The sequence below is a fragment of the Aquila chrysaetos genome, chromosome 1 (assembly GCF_900496995.4).
Source record: "Aquila chrysaetos chrysaetos chromosome 1, bAquChr1.4, whole genome shotgun sequence".
Taxonomy (NCBI): domain Eukaryota; kingdom Metazoa; phylum Chordata; class Aves; order Accipitriformes; family Accipitridae; genus Aquila; species Aquila chrysaetos.
Genome location: NC_044004.1, coordinates 9,060,349 through 9,078,071, shown reverse-complemented (window position 1 = coordinate 9,078,071; position 17,723 = coordinate 9,060,349). Strand labels below are relative to the sequence as shown.

General features: G+C 49.5%; 1 protein-coding gene across 4 annotated transcripts; it reads left to right on the top strand.

Moving 5' to 3' along the window:
• The first annotated feature begins 834 nt into the window (after nt 1-834).
• LOC115346315 (furin-like protease 2) lies at nt 835-17,394 on the top strand. 4 transcript variants are annotated; one of them, XM_041126073.1, is made up of 10 exons: nt 835-1,151; nt 1,248-1,308; nt 5,071-5,604; nt 6,935-7,070; nt 9,480-9,568; nt 11,308-11,371; nt 12,447-12,535; nt 13,640-13,752; nt 14,222-14,378; nt 16,597-17,394. In XM_041126073.1, exons 2-10 carry the CDS (start codon nt 1,254-1,256, stop codon nt 16,746-16,748), a joined length of 1,389 nt encoding a protein of 462 aa, XP_040982007.1. In that variant the 5' UTR covers nt 835-1,151; nt 1,248-1,253; the 3' UTR covers nt 16,749-17,394. The 4 variants fall into 4 exon arrangements, with proteins under 4 accessions (XP_040982007.1, XP_040982009.1, XP_029882098.1 ...); XM_041126075.1 differs by having other exon boundaries at nt 835-1,308; nt 5,071-5,102; nt 5,151-5,604; XM_030026238.2 differs by having other exon boundaries at nt 836-1,308; nt 5,071-5,102; nt 5,199-5,604.
• Nucleotides 17,395-17,723: the final 329 nt, after the last annotated feature.

The following is a 17,723-nucleotide window of genomic DNA, read 5'->3' as shown; positions in this document are numbered from 1 at the left end:
CCTCCCGGCCCCTGCGGTGGCCATGCAACGTGGGGTTGCAACCACCCGTGCAGCACGGTGCTGTCAGGGCACTACGTGGGATGCCAAACTTGACCCTACCTGGGCCACCGTGAGCCAAGCTTGGGGGTTTGGGTTAGAGCGCGTTAACTGGTGGCTCACCGTGTAGAGCCCTGTGGAAGATCTTGGAGCACAAAAGACATGGGCAGAACGTGACAGTGCCTGATCTGCTCGCTGAACGTGTGGCTGGGGGGGCTCCGCGTGTGGAGCATCCTCAGTCCTGCATGAGTAGCCAGCTGTTCCCTGAATTTGGGGGAAGATGTGACGTACGTGAGATGTGGCATTCGGCTGTACGCAAAAGGAAATCCTCTATCATGGTGGAGGGTCGGCAATGCTGATTACTAACCGACGGGGGCAGAGGGAAATGGGGGGGGATCTTTCAAAGCAGGGCTGCAAGGTGAGGAAACCCCGGGGACATCTGTGTCCTTGGGCAGCATGGGCACCGGCAGAAGGACCTGGCCTCAGGGCGTGAACAGCAAGCAGGATAGTCACCGGATAACTCGTGGAAAATGGGATGGGGCCTCGCTGGACTTAATGCCCTCACCTCCAAATCATCATCAGGGTTGTCGAGTTTGGTCCTGATCACAACAACTTGATACATCACATTTGACACCTTGGGGGCAACGAGGGGGGAGTTAAACACTGATTGGGAAAGCTCTAGACTCACTAGAAGGTGAATTTTGGTTACGGCATGGTTGGTCTCAGTTAAAATGGAAGCTGCTTTGTACTATGGACTCTTCTGGGGTTATTTTTCTTCTTGTTTTTCTTCTTGCAGGAAATCCTGGGTGTCTAAAAAATGAAATCCTTTCACTTGACGAGGTCACGGGGGGCTGGCCAGTGGCCAGGCACCAGGCTCCCAGCGCGGCTCTGCCCGTTCCTCTCTACGAGCTTGTCGCTTCCTCCAGGACGCTTCTCTTGCGTGTATTTCTGCACACCACGAGAAGAGGCTTAGATTTGCTTTTCTGCTCAGTATTTAGTTTGCGCTACGCTTTGAGAAGGCCAGTAATGTCTTAAGACCTGTTGCAGCCTCCGAATATAAACCCCCCCTTTGCTGGGAGGAGGTTGACTTGACTGAGCCGCATGATCGGAGTCAGGTGACAATATTGGGCACAAAACCGGAGCAGAATAAACAGTTGGGTGTAGGAGATTAGCTGCTGATCTTGCTTTTGACAAGCTGTGTTACTCCTCAGGGAAAAATGGGTGCGTGGCCCTCTCCTCTGCTTTGGAGCTTAACCACAGCGTGTTTAACAGGTAAGTCCTCCCGAAGCGGCGTTTCTCCTCGCTGGCTGAGCACGGAGGTGGGTAAAGCTGTAATGGGCTTGTGAAAGCAACTGGGCTTCACCATCTCAGGGTGCTGCAGAAGGGCAGGGCAAGGGCAGGGGGAAGGCAGGAAAGGATGTAAGTGTTGGAAGGTAGGCGGTGTTGGAAGTGGGCTGAATATGGTAAATAAAAACCCATGTTTTTACAAGAAAAAAAAAAAGAGGAAAAGTAGAGCCCTATTACTCTGCATATTGAAGATTTGCAGTGGCCTCTTCGTGGCTTTATCTTAAACCCCAAGGAACAGGATGCCCCAGTATGTTCGCTTTCTTGGGGTGTTTTGGTAACTGGGTCTTTATAAGGGAAAGAGCTTATATAAAAATGCCTGAATTTTTTGTAATCATGCCTCTATCTGCTCCTCTCCTTGTTCTTCTCATCCTTTTGTACTGCTTAGCTATCAAGAAAAAAATCTGCGTTCTTATAGTTAATATTTTTGCTATGTGGGATCTGCAAAACTTGTTGCACTTCAGATCGTGTACCTTCCAGGGCAAGTCTGGCCACGTGCAAGTGAAAGCTCCTTGGGGTGAGGTGCTGCCCTGCTCTCTTCTCACTGCGGTCCACCTGCATTCGGGCGGTCAGAGGCTGCCAGGGGCCCTGCGGCCGCCTCCTTTTTTGGAGTATGAACCCATTAGCCCTGCTAGAACAATTTGCATTTTACAGAGTTCCTTGGCAAGGGGCAAAACCGCTCAGAGCAATTACCTGCCGAGCCTCAACTTAGGTGCATGCATCCAGGGCAGCCTGAGCACGTAACAAGGTATGAGCCGTAGTCTGGCACTCTCGTGAAATTAAATGGTTTGGGGAAACTCTCCATTTCAGGAGCCAATTAGTTACCTGTTGAATTCGCCAAAGATGATTATCTTCACCTAGTTCTATAACTGTTGACTTGGTTGTGTTTTGTTTGGCTTGAAGGGTTAGTTTTTCAGAATGGCAGGCTGCGCAGTTGTGCAAGAGGAAGGGAAGAAAAATAAGGGAGCGTCCACCCTATTTCTGCATTTTGTGAGTTCCTGGCCGGTGTCCGTGTGCCACCCAAGCCAGCAGGGCTGCCTGCCTTGTAAGTCAGGAAGGATTAGCACTGTAGTTAAGACTTCAGTAACCTTCCCTGACATCCTTAAGGCTCTTGGAGTGCAACATCATGCCAAGGCATCACACAAAATGACCCATCCTTGAAGTGTCCCTGGAGATACTTTTGTTGATTCACAGTGCCCCCTAAAAAAAAAGAGAAGTCTCTAGAAAGCGAAATCGCTGCTCCTTGGTATAGACAGTGTAAGTGCAGTGCAGGAGAGAAAATGGTCTGATGAAGCTAAGGTTGTTTTGAGTATTGTTTTTTCACACTTGTGATATTTTAGCTGGTAAAACAAAATGTCACCCATTTTTACTAGATGCTCAAAACTATTTTTTTCCAGCCTGCCTACTTCTTTTTTTTTTTTTCTCCAGAAGTTGTTTAAATGAGTTTATGAAGTACTGGCTACTGAAGGCTGTTGATAGCTACTGAAGTTTTGCAAGCAACTCTTTGATGACTATTTTAGTTACGTGTTATGAAAAGATATTTTCCATTAAAAAAAAAAAAAAATCCATCTTAACAATACTACCATTTAACACCAGAACCAACCAACCAATGAAAGGTTACAAAGAGGCAATATTCAACTAAAAACATACTGTTAAAAAACGACAAAACCAAACCAAAACAATAAAATTCATCCAGCTGTGCGCAGTCCAAAGTGTTTAAATCCCCGGCAGTGTCTCTGGCTGGCAGAACTGAGCAAATGCTGGGGACAGGCTGCCCTGTGGGAGATCAGTCTCTGATCCCAGTGGTCCTTCTGAGAGCTTTTCCCACGAGAACTTCATGGTGCCCTTGACTTACTGCTCGTGTTTACTTTGAGATCAGTTTAATAAAACTCTGGACTGACTCGGCTCGTTGCCAGACGTGAGGAAAGAGAAGCAGACTGACTTCAGCCCTTAAGGCAGGTGAGTCAGACAAGGGGAACTGTGCATCTCGGTCTTGGGTCGAGGCATGGCCAAGGTAGTAGCATCCTCCGTGGGTACTGCCGAGCTGCTCTCCCTGCCTAGGACCAACGCTGCTGTCTCCAGTCACTTGGATTTGGGCCTGGGGCAAACAAATATGCCACAAAATGATCACTGTTAAATTCAGCGTCTCTGTTTTGGGGGCTACAGCAAGAAAATGTGGGCAGCGGCCCAGACGGCTGGGTGCTCATCTGCTGCTTTACTCAAAAGTTACAGAAAGATGGGGTTTTTGCAGGCAGTGGAGTACAAAGCAGGCAGTATGGAGTAGGAAGGAGCACTCCCAGCCAGCTCTCTCCATGTGATCGCAACTTTCTATGGACTCTTTTATTCAGTGTCCTGATCTTGCTGTAGAAATTTAACTAGAGTTACTAGTCGGCTTGGTCTGCATATTGTTGTTGTTCATACCGTGGCGATGCGAAGCACTGGTACCCATGGTGCCCGGCCTCACGTGGTGTAGCCAAAATTGAGAGAGAAGTCAAAGGCTGGATGAAAAGCGGGCTTGGGAAAAAGCCTGCAGCCGCCTGGCGCTTCTGCTGTCGCCACTCGACGGTGCTGCCCCTCCGAGCCCCCAGCTTCTCGTCCTCCTCCTGTCTGTCCTCATCCGCGTCCCGCCGTCGGGTGTCAGCTGCGCTCTCTGGGCTCCTTGAAACCCGTAAAGCGCCTTCTTAAAATAGTCCTTTCGCTTTCCATGCCAATGGCCAGCTGATTTCGGCAGGCCCTCTTGCTGTGATGGCTTAGCAGACGTGTGACGGTTGGAAGAGCGTGTAAACACCACGTTATCAGCCACAGATGCATACTGATGCTGTATGAAGTTTTCAGAAGCTGCAGTTATTTTAGAGTAAATCCCTGCCCTGCCTTTCTGACCCAAGCTGCTGTGGCAGGAGCTGGCTATTTTGGTTTTGCTTTGCTTCCTTTGCTTAGTACCACACTGCTAAATTAAAACCAACTTGCTACTTTTTGTGTTTAGTTTTACCGGTGTCACCTGTGTTCAGACTGGAAGACAACCCCTGTGCTTGTGTGCTGAGAGATGGCTTTCATCAGCAGGCAATGTTTCAGTCCACTACATATCGTGGCAGAACGACTTGAACTGCAGTAATATCCCTTTTCCCTGAAGATTACAGCTGTCTCCGCTCTGATGGGGGGATTTCAGAATCAAAGCGAGTCTTGGCCTGCAGGTTCCCTTCTGGTTACTGGATGTATCTTCAGAACAGCTTAAAAAAAAATCCCAAATCTATGACTTTTCTTTGCTGATCCCTTTAACGGAGATGGGATAAAACAGCCAGCTACTTGACCAGCATCTTAAATCAGGTTGTTGTGAGATCTCAGGGTAAACCGTCTCAAGAAGCTGTCGCTGACAAAATTGAGTGTTTCAGGCAATTCTCACACCCTTTTATCTAGGAGAGTCAGACCTCCTGGACCTCGGCATCTACTGAGTTGTGGCCTTATGAACCTGCTTATTTCCTTGATAAGTCTCTTGTGTGCCAGGGATGCTCAGATGCTGCCAACGTTCGCCGCCTTGCTTCTGTATTGCTCTGTTGTGGGACATAGCAGGAGGGAGTTTCTGGACATCAAACAAGGATACACAGGTTAAGCAGTTGATAAAGACCTCATGGGAAGCCTCCGTTAAAGGGAGAACAATAATTTGGCCACTAACGATGTTTTTTCTTCTCTTAGGTATTGCTTTAGGTCAGACAACCACCACCCGGGTCCCCATTGCATCAACCCCAGCACCTCCCAGCGCAACCACCACCCAGGTCCCCATTGCATCAACCCCAGCACCTCCCAGCGCAACCACCACCCAGGTCCCCATTGCATCAACCCCAGCACCTCCCAGTGCAACCACTACCGCCGCCCCTGCTCCCCCGACTGCCGCCGCAACGCTCTCAGCTGGAGCGGTGTCAACCACCGCAAACCTTGCCGCGTCCACCGCAGCACCGTCTGCCGATCCAAGCACAAAAAAGCCCGCTCAGACTCTGCCCACCGCCACAGACGTGACCGTCCTCGCCTCTGGCAGCACGGCCACCTCTCGAGCGTCTACGGGAGCGATGGCCGCGTCCACCAGCGCCCCAGCGTCCCCTTCAGGCGTGACCACGTCTCCTGGGGTCCCATCAGCAGCTCCGTTCCTCACCACCGCCAAGCCCTCCAACTGCAGCGGAGTGAACGTGACGGCCTGCGCCCGCTGCTCCCCGGGGACGTTTCCCAACGAAGGTAAGAGTCCCTGCTCGCCCCCGTGTGAGGTGGAAAAGTGACTTGTGGAGGGAGGTGAAACCAGCACACGTTCTCGTGTTGGAGGCTTGGACGGGCAGCAGGAGTGGGAGTTAATTCATTGCACCTTTCTGAAGTTAAAGGCTTGGCCTTGTGCTGTGTATTGGTCTTCCCGAGGCTTCCCCAGTAGGATAAAGCAGCAGTAGGGTTGTGGCACAAAGTGTAACACAAGTGCAACCCGATTTATTGGCAGGAGGTTGTTTTGAGGTACACTGCCAAATAAAAGGACAGCTTCCAACTGTCTGTCTCGAATGTTTGAAAGAGAATCTCTGCTATAGAAACTACCTTTGCAGTTGGGCTTGAGAAACTACCCGATCAACCTCTGTTGTGGTCAGGAGGGCATAATATTACCTTTTCCAGAAGTTATTTATGTTGTAAGATGGCTGCTTTTGATTTGGTTTTTGGTGGGGTTTTGTTTTTTGGTTTTTGTTTTTGTTTGTTTTATAAACATCACTACCCCACCCCCTAAAAAATCCCAAATAAAAAAAATCCCTAAAACACAAGCCATGTACTTTTTGCTTACTCCCCTCACTGCGGGGCACTTTTAGAAAGAAGAATAAGCAGCTCTGATGCTTCAGGGTAAATTTGCAGAGGGCAGGTTGTAATTCCCACCTCCCTCGTGTGCAGGATGTTCACCCGCGGGGTCTTCTCCTCTTGTCTGTGCTTGGTCGCTGCAGCAGCAAGGACTGGTTCCTGCAAGCAGTGGGATGGCAGGTCTGACGTGCGCAGCTACAGCAAATCCCACATACTTACTCTGCGTAGCTCGGATTTGTTTTGTGGAGCAGAGAGGGCTAGAGCTTGTGTCTGGTGGGAATGCCACAGTACCCATGCTCAAAGAAAAGCTGTTGCTGCTTAAGGCAGATCCTCTGCTCTGGGGTTTTACTTTTCAGTTCTGCTTTCTGCAAGCCTAAATTATCAGTAATCCAAAGGAGTATGTTGGGTCTTTTTTCTTTTTTGTGTGTTGGAGGGAAAACAAGGAAAACCCTCCTTGCCCCTCAAATTAAAAGAGGAAAAAGCAGTCATCTTAATTACCAGAAATCCACATTGATAGACTTGAGACCTTAGATCATCTTATGGTGGTTCTTCAGCTTGCTAATGGTGCACAGCAGCATAATTAGCATTAATATTACAGTTTCTACCCTCTGAGACTGTCTTGCTGGAGGGATTGCATCCCAACACTTCTGCGTTCGTGGCAGTGACCTGTCCTGATGAGCACAGTGGTTTAAGTCAAGTCTTGCAATCCTGATCCTGACTTTTTTTTGTTCCAATTTAGGCACCTTGAGCTGCTCGTGCTGTGCGGGGGGCTCGTGCACAGACCCCAGTGCCTGCACCTCCTGCCCGCCGGGCCACTACCAGCCCGAAAGTGGGCAACCGTCGTGCCTGCCTTGTGCTCAGGGGCATTATGCCAAGTAAGTGACTGAGCCCCTGGGCACGGGGTGGTGGATGCTCTTCCTCAAAATGCTTCCCAGCCGGCAAAACCTCCTCCTTTGGGCTGTAGGAAAAGTGCTGCCGGGGTTGTTTCTCAGTGGGAAACATAGGGTTTTGCCTCCCCAAGGGAAAGGGCAGCTCAGGGCTCGCTGTCCCAGCACCCACCCGTGGTGCAGAACACTCAGCAGCAGCAGCAGCGAGAGGCCGTGTGCTCCCTAGCTTCTTGCAGGGCTTTGTGGCAAACTGGGTCAGGGAGCTCTTTCACTGCAAAGCCGAAATAGCTATGTGCCTGCTAAACTAACCTACAAACAGTCCAGCCTCTGGAGAAAGACCCAGACTGCCTTTGGTCTGCGTTTCAAACGAGCTCCCCGTGGGGCGGGCGGAGGTGTGAAGGTGTGTGCCTCTTCAGCACGGCTAAATTCTTCTCACCAGGAAACCTTGCTGTGCATATCCTTGTGCCGAGGGCTTCCCAGTGGCAGCTCCAGCTCCCTGTGGGCTGCCTTTTCTCTTTTTTTTTTTTTTTTTTTTTTTTTTTTTTTTTAAAATCCCGTGGTCTTTTGTATGTATTGGGAGGGAACAGGGCTTCTTTTGTGATGGGGGGACACTTGGGAGTGAGGTGTGGGTTCACCTCCTCAGCTTTTCTCTAGGATACCTCTGGCCAACTGGGTTCATCTCTGTGCTTTGCCCAATTACTTTCTCAATCCCTCTTTTGTTGCCTCCAAGGGATCTCATTACATTTAAGTCGCTGGCATCTAAAGCAATATACTTAGCTGATACAGCGTGGAAAAAGTGAACAAGACATCCCAGCCAGAAGCCCAGCCTTACAATTTCACCAGGCTGTCTCATCCCGGGGACGCTGCACAAGCGTCCTCCGGCGGTGGGGACACACGCGTGTGCCACTCTCACCATTTCCCGCTGGGTTTTCCCTCGCTGTATCCAACGTGGGCTTTGTCCCTCGGGTGGCTGCAAGGACAGGAGGGGTGGCGAGAGCTTCCCAGGACCGTGTCCCTCGCAGAGCGGCTCCGTTTGGACCAGCCTGGGGAGAGGGAACAAAACCCGGCCGCGAAGAAGGTTTTTTTTGCAGCAGCCTCTGACTTTGAGGGGCCACCGGTTTCCTCCTCCATGCTCCCCCCTTGCTGTTTGTGCTGTGAGGACCTGCCTTACCTTATTTACCCCTATAAGGACTTTTTTTAAAAAAAGATGAGGAGCAGTCTCCAGGGCATACACAAATGCTGCTGTTGGGATGTCGGAGAGGGCAACGCAGAGCCGGGTACCAGCAAGAGTCGGCGAACAGCGGCTGGTTTACGTACGCGTGCTGGAGGGGGGGGACCAGAAGAAGGGGGGGGGTCCGCGGGGAAGCGGAGGGGAGGGGGTCCGGCGGGAGCAGCGTGTGCATGGCCATCTCCGTGGCAGCTGCCAGGCCCCAGGGCTCTGATGGGATCATTTAACGTTTTTGTGGTGTTTGGAGAATCCATCATGCCCTGAGCTTTGAGCGGCTCTGGCTGGCACAGGCCCTGTATTGGTTTGTTTTAAGCAAAGCTTTTGCTACGTTTCGAATTGATTTTTATTTTTTTTTCCACAAATCTTGCTCAGCCCTGGGGTTTCCAGAGGAATTACAGAGCGTGTCCTTGTTTTCCTCCAAATCATCCCCGAGTATGTTAACAAATTCTTATACCCACATGCTTGTTGTTGGGGATTTGGCTCTGTTGGCGATGAATGCAATAGCTTTCCTTTTTCTGTGCCTTTCCCTCTTTTCCTCTCCCTCCTCCTGGAGGTCTAACATATTGCATCCCCTTTCCCACAGTCCCAGTTATTTAAGGTCAGGACTCTCACACATCAGTGCCTGTGGTTTAGCTCCTTTTTTCGACTCCTAAGTGACCTGACTTTCAACAATGGAGCAGCTCCTTTTAAAATTACTGATGGATGCTGAACATCAAACACCTCTCCAATTCAATTCAATTTCCAAGTGTGGATTTAAAAGCCTGACTTGTAGCCAGGCTTATTGGTTTAAACACATTTTTCAAGACCCAGATTTCAGACTCAGAAACCTGTCCGTTTCCATATAGCCCACAGGCACAGGATATCTTTAGTGTTAACCATAGAATCATTTAGGTTGGAAAAGACCTTTTAGATCATTGAGTCCAACCGTAAACCTAACACTGCCAAGTCCACCAGAGTTCTGTAATAATACAGAAATTCTATTTTTTTCAATGGACCCTTAACATTCAGGCGAGTTCAAGTTGGTTTTCTGCCTGAACTCCTTCATTATAATTATGCTATTTCTAGACTTGTTAGTGAAACAAAGAGTTGTGCTCTGCCCCCTCCTCTTAAAGCGGATAGAGGCTCGGGTGACCTAAAATAGCACTCACCTCTGCTCCCTTCTCTCCTAGCTTCACAAGGAGCACCGCATGCCTTCCCTGCCCGCCTGGCCATTACGCTAATGAATCTGGGGCTGCAGCCTGCAGAGCATGTGAGAAAGGTAGGTTTTGATTTGTATTCAACCCAAATGCATTTTCATCAGGCTATGCGATGCTTTTTCCCATGGCCAGATGCAATTACCAGGTAACTTAAAAGCACCGAAGAGTAAACAGGTTATTTTGTTCAGGCTAAAAATAGAATAGCAGATCTCTTCCCATTCTGTTATTGACATTTTTATTAAAATGAAAAGAACAGATCTCTGAGTCACGCTTCTGTTTGCAACAAGCTAATACTAACGCTGCAACGAAAGCCTTTTCCAGAAAGTCAGGAAAGAAGGTTTATGAAATTCAGTTATAGCACAAGGGGGACGATGGTGTCAGGAAAATAAAGTATTCCCCTATTTTTAATGGCAAAAATGAGTCTAAACCATCCTTGTTTTCAGTTAGACAGTCTTCTGCAGTCTGAATATTAAGTGTAATACTCTCCTCGTTCCCCAGACATTAAAAACTGGGTTTTCAGGGAGCTACTTTGCACCTGGCTAATGCAATATAAGCCTGGTACAATGTGTTCACAGACAGTGTAACAACATGTTCAAAACAGACTAGCGTTTACTTATGCAAAAACCTAATTAACACATGCAATGCAGCAACTATTCTGTACACAAATTAAGTGCTCCTCATACATGCACAACTGTTCTTTTGAAAATCCGCCCACCAAACTGTTTGGCTGGTACCTAAATCTTGGCTATCACTTGCTAAGTTTGGGAGGAAAAAAGTCTTAACTGGTGACAGCGCTGCGGCACGTCACTCCCTTTACTGAGCAAATTTGAACACTGTGTTAGACCACAGAGGAGTCTGTGGGGGTGGCCCTTAAATCACGCAATTATAAATCTAAAAAGTTCCTTTTTCCTTGCAGGGAGGGGGAGGTTGTTTTGTTTTCATCCTGCTCTGCCGCAGCCTCTGCTGCTCGTTGCAAATCTCGGCCGGTTTGAAGGGCGTAAGGCAGATCTTACCCGCACCGCTTCCAGCTCCTCTCTGAACACAGGCACCGTAATCCTGTCCCACGCGGACCCACGGCAGTGACCGGTGTCGTGCATCATCAGGCACCTTCCCCAAACCACCTGAACTCCCACGTGTTGTTCTCCTGCCTTGAGAGGTTCCTGTTGGGGTGGCAGGGACTCGCAAGCCGGGTCCTGCCTGTCCCCCTGCCCGCGCCGTGGGCATCTCAGGGCGTTTCACTCCTTGTTGTGCTTTGGGGAAGGGTCTGTACGTGTCCTCCTGCCCTTCGTGGTCCTGGTGCTGCAGGGAGGGAGAGCGAACAGCAGAGATTGCTGTTGTCAGAGCCATCCTGGTTGGCGGGTCTTGTGTCCTTCCCTTTGGGGGAAGGAGATGGACCCCAGAATTCCTGGGGTGGGGGACCTGCTCCAGCTGAATAACCCAGGAGTCGGCACTAGGATCACCTATTTCAGCTTCATTCCAGTTCAACCCGTTGCGCCGGGAAGGTTGACATGTCTCTCTGTCACCCTGGCAGGGTTTCGGATGCGAGAGCGACACCAGGGAAATCTGCCCGAGCGCCCCACGCTTCCCTCAGCATGGCAGAGGTCATTAGGAAACTTTTATTGCTCTTTCAAGGCTTTTGACAAGTAGAAAACAAACATCCTGAATTAGCCCATGAAATGCCACCTGAAGCGTGTTGCGGAGAGTTGATTTGGTTGCTTGTAAAGAGATGAGTAAATATACAATGATGTGGGGCAGCGACAGTGGAGGAAAGATCCTGAAGCCTTGCTCTTCTTTCTTTCAGGCTATTTTAGCTCCAAGCAAAATGCAGCTTTTTGTGTGCCTTGCCTGCCTGGATCATTTTGCAAGTAAGAAGTCTACTCGTGATGCTGGCCGTCAGGCAGACGGGGAGGGGTGGTTTTCTTTTAGCCGCAGAGCTAGAAGACCCAATGTAGCAGCCAAAGGCAAGTCACCTGCCATTTCAGCTGTAGGGACGTTGGTGCTGAGCCCTGGCGAGAGAGGGGTGGTACGGTGGAGGGGAGGATCCTGGCGGGATGTGGAGGTACCCCGGGATGAGGTGGGAAGAGCATCAGCTTGCAGCCCACCTCTGCCATCCCCTCTTGCCGATGTCGCGGCATTGCACGCCGCTGATAAACAGATGCCGGCACAGGGATCGAGCTGAGCGTTGCTCCGTGTTTTGTAGAGTTGAGCTGAGCTGACGGTTTGTTTATCCCGAGTTGAGATGTGCGGAAAGCAGTAGCTAAACTACCCTGGCTGAGCCGTCACCTCTGGGCTGGGAGAGAGGGCCTGGGAGAGGTGCTGGGGGGTACCTTGTGATGGGCTCCGCACCCTGCCGTGTAGGGATGCCTGCACGGAGGTTGTGGGGTTTATATCCAGAGCAAGTGAATTGGCACGTGAATACTCGCCTTCCTTCTGACCTCGCCTTGAGGCTCGTTAGTCCCATGTTATGCAGCAGATCTCTGCTGAACTGTGATTAAATCGCAACAAGACTGGACCCAGGACTTACCCGGCTGTATCGCAGGTGTCTCTCTCGACTCCCTTCAGTACCCATCGACCGGTTCCAGGCAAGTTCGTTAAGGAACAGTGACTTCTGCGATAGCTAGTTCTGACAAGTTTCATGCAAATAAGCAACCAAAGAGAGGACAGAAATGCCATCACGTGCCCAGCCCCAATCAGACATGTGAGAAACCACACTCGAGAGAGACACGGTGAATACCCACCAAATGGCAAAACCTTCGCTCCTGGTAGACCCTGGAGACTTCAGTCTGTGCATACGTGAGAGAGCTGCCTTGTGGTGGGCTGGGCTGGTGTCCTGGTTTCGGCTGGGACAGCGTTCATTTTCTTTCCAGTAGCTGGTATAGTGTTGTGTTTTGGATTTAGTGCTTGTCCTACAGCGTTGTCTGCCTTCTCTCCCTTCCCCAGCACCACTGCCTGCACGGCGTGTCTGCCTTGCCCTGGGGGGCGAGAGTCTCTTCAGGAGGGTTCGGAGGAGTGCGTGCCCTGCCTGCCAGGTAAATTCTGCAGCGGAGGGGGGGGGTCTGCGATAGCTCGGCTGGGAACGCACGGCTTCAGCACCAGAAGGAACGATTCATTCCTGAGACTCCTGAGACTCGTCTCATCTGACCCAGAGGACGCCGCTCCCTGCCAGCACGAATGCCCTGGCTGACATCTGCAGAGCAAACCATCGCCCTCACCGTGACGGGAAGGTGCTGGGGGTTTTTGGCCCTTCCTAGTTTGCTAGGACCTGCTGTTGGAGGCTGTGCCTATGCCATTCCTTCTTGCCATGGTTAATGGCTTGGAGGAAGGCTGGTCACCTGCATGCCAGGGCTGCCGAAAGCCGTGGCTAGACACAGTTCTAGCAAAAAAGCATCTTCATCAGTGGTGGTTGCTTTGCTGATGAAAGCACAGACTGACTAGCAGAGGCAGGGGATGCTCCGTACCTGGCAAGAGTTAGCCTGAAGCAAAAGGGACAGTCATGAGGGGAAGCGAGGAAACGACTCTGCTCCTTGCATCGCTGTCTTAAATAACATCAAACTGCAGTGCGTGAGTCAGTGGGAAGGCAGAGCACTCCAGCCGCCCCCACAACCACTGCTGGCGAGACTCCTCTCTGGAGACAGCACCAGGGATTTCTTGGCGTCAAGTTGCATTTTAAACATGCAGAAAAGAATTTACCACTTTGAGACCTGGGACTTCTGTGGCCCATCATTCCCACAAAGCTTAGGAAAGTGAGCCATGCTTTAAACTTTGCTCAGCAAGTTTCAAGCAGCTGGAAAAGGTGTTTGAATTCAGAATTAGAGAGGATGAAACGCTGCTGACCTCCGGCTCCAACCTTCTCTCTGCTTTAAAGCCAGAGCTCACTACTAAACCCATCTCCCACCGCACTCCTACCCGTACTTCTGTTTGCCAAGATCTAACCCCAGATATCCTGTAGTCCCTCTGTCCTGCCCCTCTGCCACGGAGCAAGGACCAAAGTCCAGGCTCAGCTTTTGTTATGCACATGAAGTATTTAATGGTCTTTCTCCTTGTGGCTTTGAAAGCTGAATCATCCCTATGCGATTGCAAAGACCCCGGAGTCTAGTGCCAGATCTTAATTTTGTGCTTATTTGCTGTTTCAGGTATGTTCAAAGGTCCCAGCGACAACAAATGCAAGCTCTGCAGGACAGGAGAATACCAATTACAGCGGGGCAAGGAGAGCTGTGACCTGTGCCCAGAAAATCACTACTGCCCTGTGAGTCTCCATCAGCTGGTTTGACAGCCTGGATTAACAAATACAGCTGTCCCGTGACAAGCTACATACGCTTCAATTAACACCATTTTTATCTGAGCTTCTTTCCTTTTCTTAAACATAGAGCTCTGATGGAGGGAGATGGTTAAAGTTACGACACCAGGAGCCTGGGGAGCTTCAGCCTTGGAGCTGCCCGGTCTCACTGGGCCATCAGGGGAACGTCAGAGGATGGGGTGTCCATTAATGAGGGGGTTTGATATATGGACATGCTGTATAATGACACCTTCTGCTCTTCACCCTCCTCTGAGTAACACCATAGGGGCAGACAGGCTGAATTTAATGATGGCAGCTTCAATTCTTCGTTATTTTTCTTCTGGTTTTTTTGATGCTGAAGTGTCACCTCCCTTTGCACTAGTTACCTTCCGCAGTCCTCCCCGTTTGCTGGTGCTGAGTTACTTCTTCTCTTGGGCAGAGCCCAGATGTGAACCCGGTCAAGTGCCCTCCTGACGCCTTCTGCCCGGCGGGCAGCGCTGAGCCGGCGTACTGCATGGAGGCCTTTCTTTACAAGGCGGGGGATTCCTGCCAGCTGACTCCCCTGATGGTCATTCTCCTGGCCGTCTTCTCAGCAGGTAAGTGTCCCGTCTTCTCTGCTAAAACGAGACACCCCTCTGCAGCTGGGTGCCTTCACTTTATGCCAACAGCCTTCTCTGGATGGTGTATTTTATGTTTCTGGAAATCTGGACTTCTAATAAAGGTCTTTCTGGCTGCTTTCAATGCAAATCACAATCCATTCCGCATTTGTAATTAGGGATACTGCTGTATTTGCTGTGAAGGAAGGCTACTGTAATGCTGAATGTTTGTTGTTTGTCCTTGAGAAGCAGGTGTGCGTATGGACCCCAAAACAGGAATTTCTTGGCTGCTGAAAAGTAGGAAAAAGGACAGTTTCCTTTTGATATGAGACTGCAAGTTTCCTAAAAGCATTTCCCCCCCTGTAACTCTTGCCGCAGCAGCCAGCAGGACAGGGTGCTGTCGGCTTGTGCAGTGTTGGCTGTATCGATGCTGTAGTGCACCTTGTAGCCAACAGAATAAAAGACAACCAGCACCTACTACGTGGAGCATCCTTCATCTCAGGTGCTGCCTGCTGTAATTAGCTCGTTAGGGCAAGCCAATGGGTGGGTGAGCTTTGCCACCTGGAAGCTACACCGTGCATACTCGTTCCAAAACGATGAATGTGCATTCGTAGCCTTAGCAAAGGGAAAAATAAGAGTTCTGTAGCTTTTAGTCAAAGTTTGGAGTAGGTTTAATCAGAGATAAAAGTTATGATGCAAACGAGCAACGGTTACTGCTATGGATTGCAAAGGCGGCAGATGAGCAAGGTGGGAAGAGGGACTCGTCTCCTGTGCACAGGCAGATGAACAGAAACCCCACTGTAAGTGCCACTTATGCCACCAGCTCTCTTGGACACAGGGTTTTCATCTCTAAGTCACAGAGATAACTAAGTCATCAGAGGATAAGGAATTATAGCCTCAGATCCACAGGTTTCTGTGTTTTAAGCACAACAGTTACATGCCTCCTTGAAGACCCATTCTCCAGTCTAGCTCACCGTTGTTAAAAGGCAGAGGAGAGATAAAATAGATGTGTTAGTCCCCGCAACGAACAAGAGAGAGCAAAGCTGCTTCTCCAATGACAACGCAGGGCCAGTTGTTCCCACGAAACTCCTCTCTCGGCACCTGAGGACTCCGAGGGTGCGCAGGAGGGGAAAAGGGCAGCAGGGGCTGGGGGGGCCGTAGCTCTGGCCCCCCCGGCTGGCGGCTTGTCTCCAGAGGGCTGAAGTGTGCTGGTGGGAGCGGACGAGGGTTGTTCTCACAAGCTGTGGCTTGGAACCGCATGAAAGCTCCTCTGCTGGCCCATATCCCCTTGTGCCAGGCTGTAGGCCAAAAATCTGCCAAAACAGATGCCATCTGAAGCGAGTATTAATTAGAAGAAAGTAGATTAAAATGAAGTGTATGAAAAGCCTGTCCACATAGGGACAACAACAGCCCATTAGCCAGCGTTTCTGATAAAACAAGGCTGGGGGTCACAGAACAGCATTCCTCAGTGAAGTCCTGCCTCTCACAGAGCTTGCTACGAAGAGGGGTAAAGGGAAACGGCCCACACAGGAACCTGCGAGTATTTCACGGCTGGTCTAACAGATCAACTGTTTACCATGAGACTGTCTGCTCATGCAACCTAAATTTGGATGTATTTGTCTGGCCATATTGCATCACAGCGACAGATTTGTGCTCTTCTGTTAAGATCAATTTTCCCTGATTACGCTTCTGCCAGAAACAAACAAACAGAATGTCGCAGTCCTTGATATTTGCCAATTATTTCCATGTCTATGCCCAATCTAAAAGTAATTTTTCCTGACAGTCCTGATCTCAGTCTAGACTCAAAGTTAACCTAGGTCAGCTACTTCTTGTGCTTCAGTGTAAAAGCTGCACAGAGCAAACTCGTTGCTCAACAAGAACCTTCAGTGGGGTCTGCAATGGATAAGATGCCAAGTGGAAAATAATAGTTCCATAGAGCAGAGAGTAAATGGGAGTAGGAAAGCAAGTTACTGAATTATTTCATTAAAACCTGCTGTTATTCTCTACAGCTTCCAGAGTAAAGTTGAAATGCTGGAGTATTTATTATTATAGCTAGCCAAACCTTTTTTTTTTTTTTTTTTGTGCAGACTATGTAGAAGAAAAAAAAAAACCCCTTATTTTACCAGAAGAGAATACTTCAGTTGGGAAGCTCTAGAGCAAACAGCACCTGACACTTTACCTTCCCATCTGAAAATAACTACCCTTCCTTACCTTCCAGGTGGAATCCTTGCTGTCTTTCTAATAATTCTGAGAAGAAGGCAAGAATATAGCAAGAAATCGTTAAAGTCTCTACTGCTCCCCAGAGGCTCAGGACAACACACAACTTACGGGGGGACCGAACACACAGAACCAGTCTATGCTGGCTGGTAGCACAGGACACGCTATCAGCAAGCACCCTCTTCTTTTTCCTGTGTGTGCGTATGGGGAAAATGTTTAACCATGAGCAACCTATTTCTGCATAGCTGAAATAAGTGCTGAGAATTTAAACTCAATTTTTGAGCTGTGGCTAGTTGTGCTAACCAACCCAGCTACTTGCTGTAGTAAAATGGACTGATGGAAAAAGCCTTCCCCTTTCAATTCCTGGCTTCATTTGCAAGTAAATACTTTTCTCCTTTCCTCAGGGGAAAAAAAAAACCCAAAACACAACAAACCACCAGCAAACAATTATGTGCCTCTCCATTTCAACGGTCAGCTCAACAAACTGAGTGAGGATTGACGACTGCTCCAGTTAGTGAGGTTCCTGTGATACAACAGTCCCTTCCACCTGAGCAGGAACTAACATGAATGTGTGTCCTTTTAAGACTATGCCTTCCCCCCACTCTCTTCTCAAAACTTTACCATTACTTTAAGTAAGGGTAAGTCAAGGGAAGGGATCCCAAAGCTTTCCCCTTCCTCTCAGCTGTGGGAAAACACGTGCAACTAAAATAATGGTTGATTCCTGGACAAATATGTCCCTTTTGCTTCCTGCTCTAAGGTGGTGCTTCATACTAGAGCTATAAAAGCAACTCAAAACTTCTAGCAAACCTCACAGGAATTTTCTTTCTCCACCAAGCCACACCAGTAAGACATAAAACTGGAGCAATCCTTTGGAGCCAAACAGAACAGCACACCGCAGCCACAGAAGATGCCTTGCATGTTTTTGCATGCTTAGGAGATGTGCCTGTACTAGACCCATTGCTTAAATGTCCATGCAAAGTTCTTGCCCTGATCCCTGACACTTGATTCATCTCCCACCCGTGAGAGGAGGATGTGTGGTTTGTACCCGTGTGCCCTGTGTGGAGCTGTGGCACTCATGCTTTTCCCTGTGCAGCTGGCCCAGTTTAACCATCTGGTTAAAATGATGTG

Bases quoted from the DNA above. Each gene is read 5' to 3' on its own strand.
- LOC115346315 (XM_041126073.1), top strand. From the start codon at position 1,254: ATGGGTGCGTGGCCCTCTCCTCTGCTTTGGAGCTTAACCACAGCGTGT. The intron at 7,071-9,479 runs GTAAGTGACTGA...CTTCTCTCCTAG, and splicing joins GCTCAGGGGCATTATGCCAA to CTTCACAAGGAGCACCGCAT. The intron at 13,753-14,221 runs GTGAGTCTCCAT...TCTCTTGGGCAG, and splicing joins CAGAAAATCACTACTGCCCT to AGCCCAGATGTGAACCCGGT.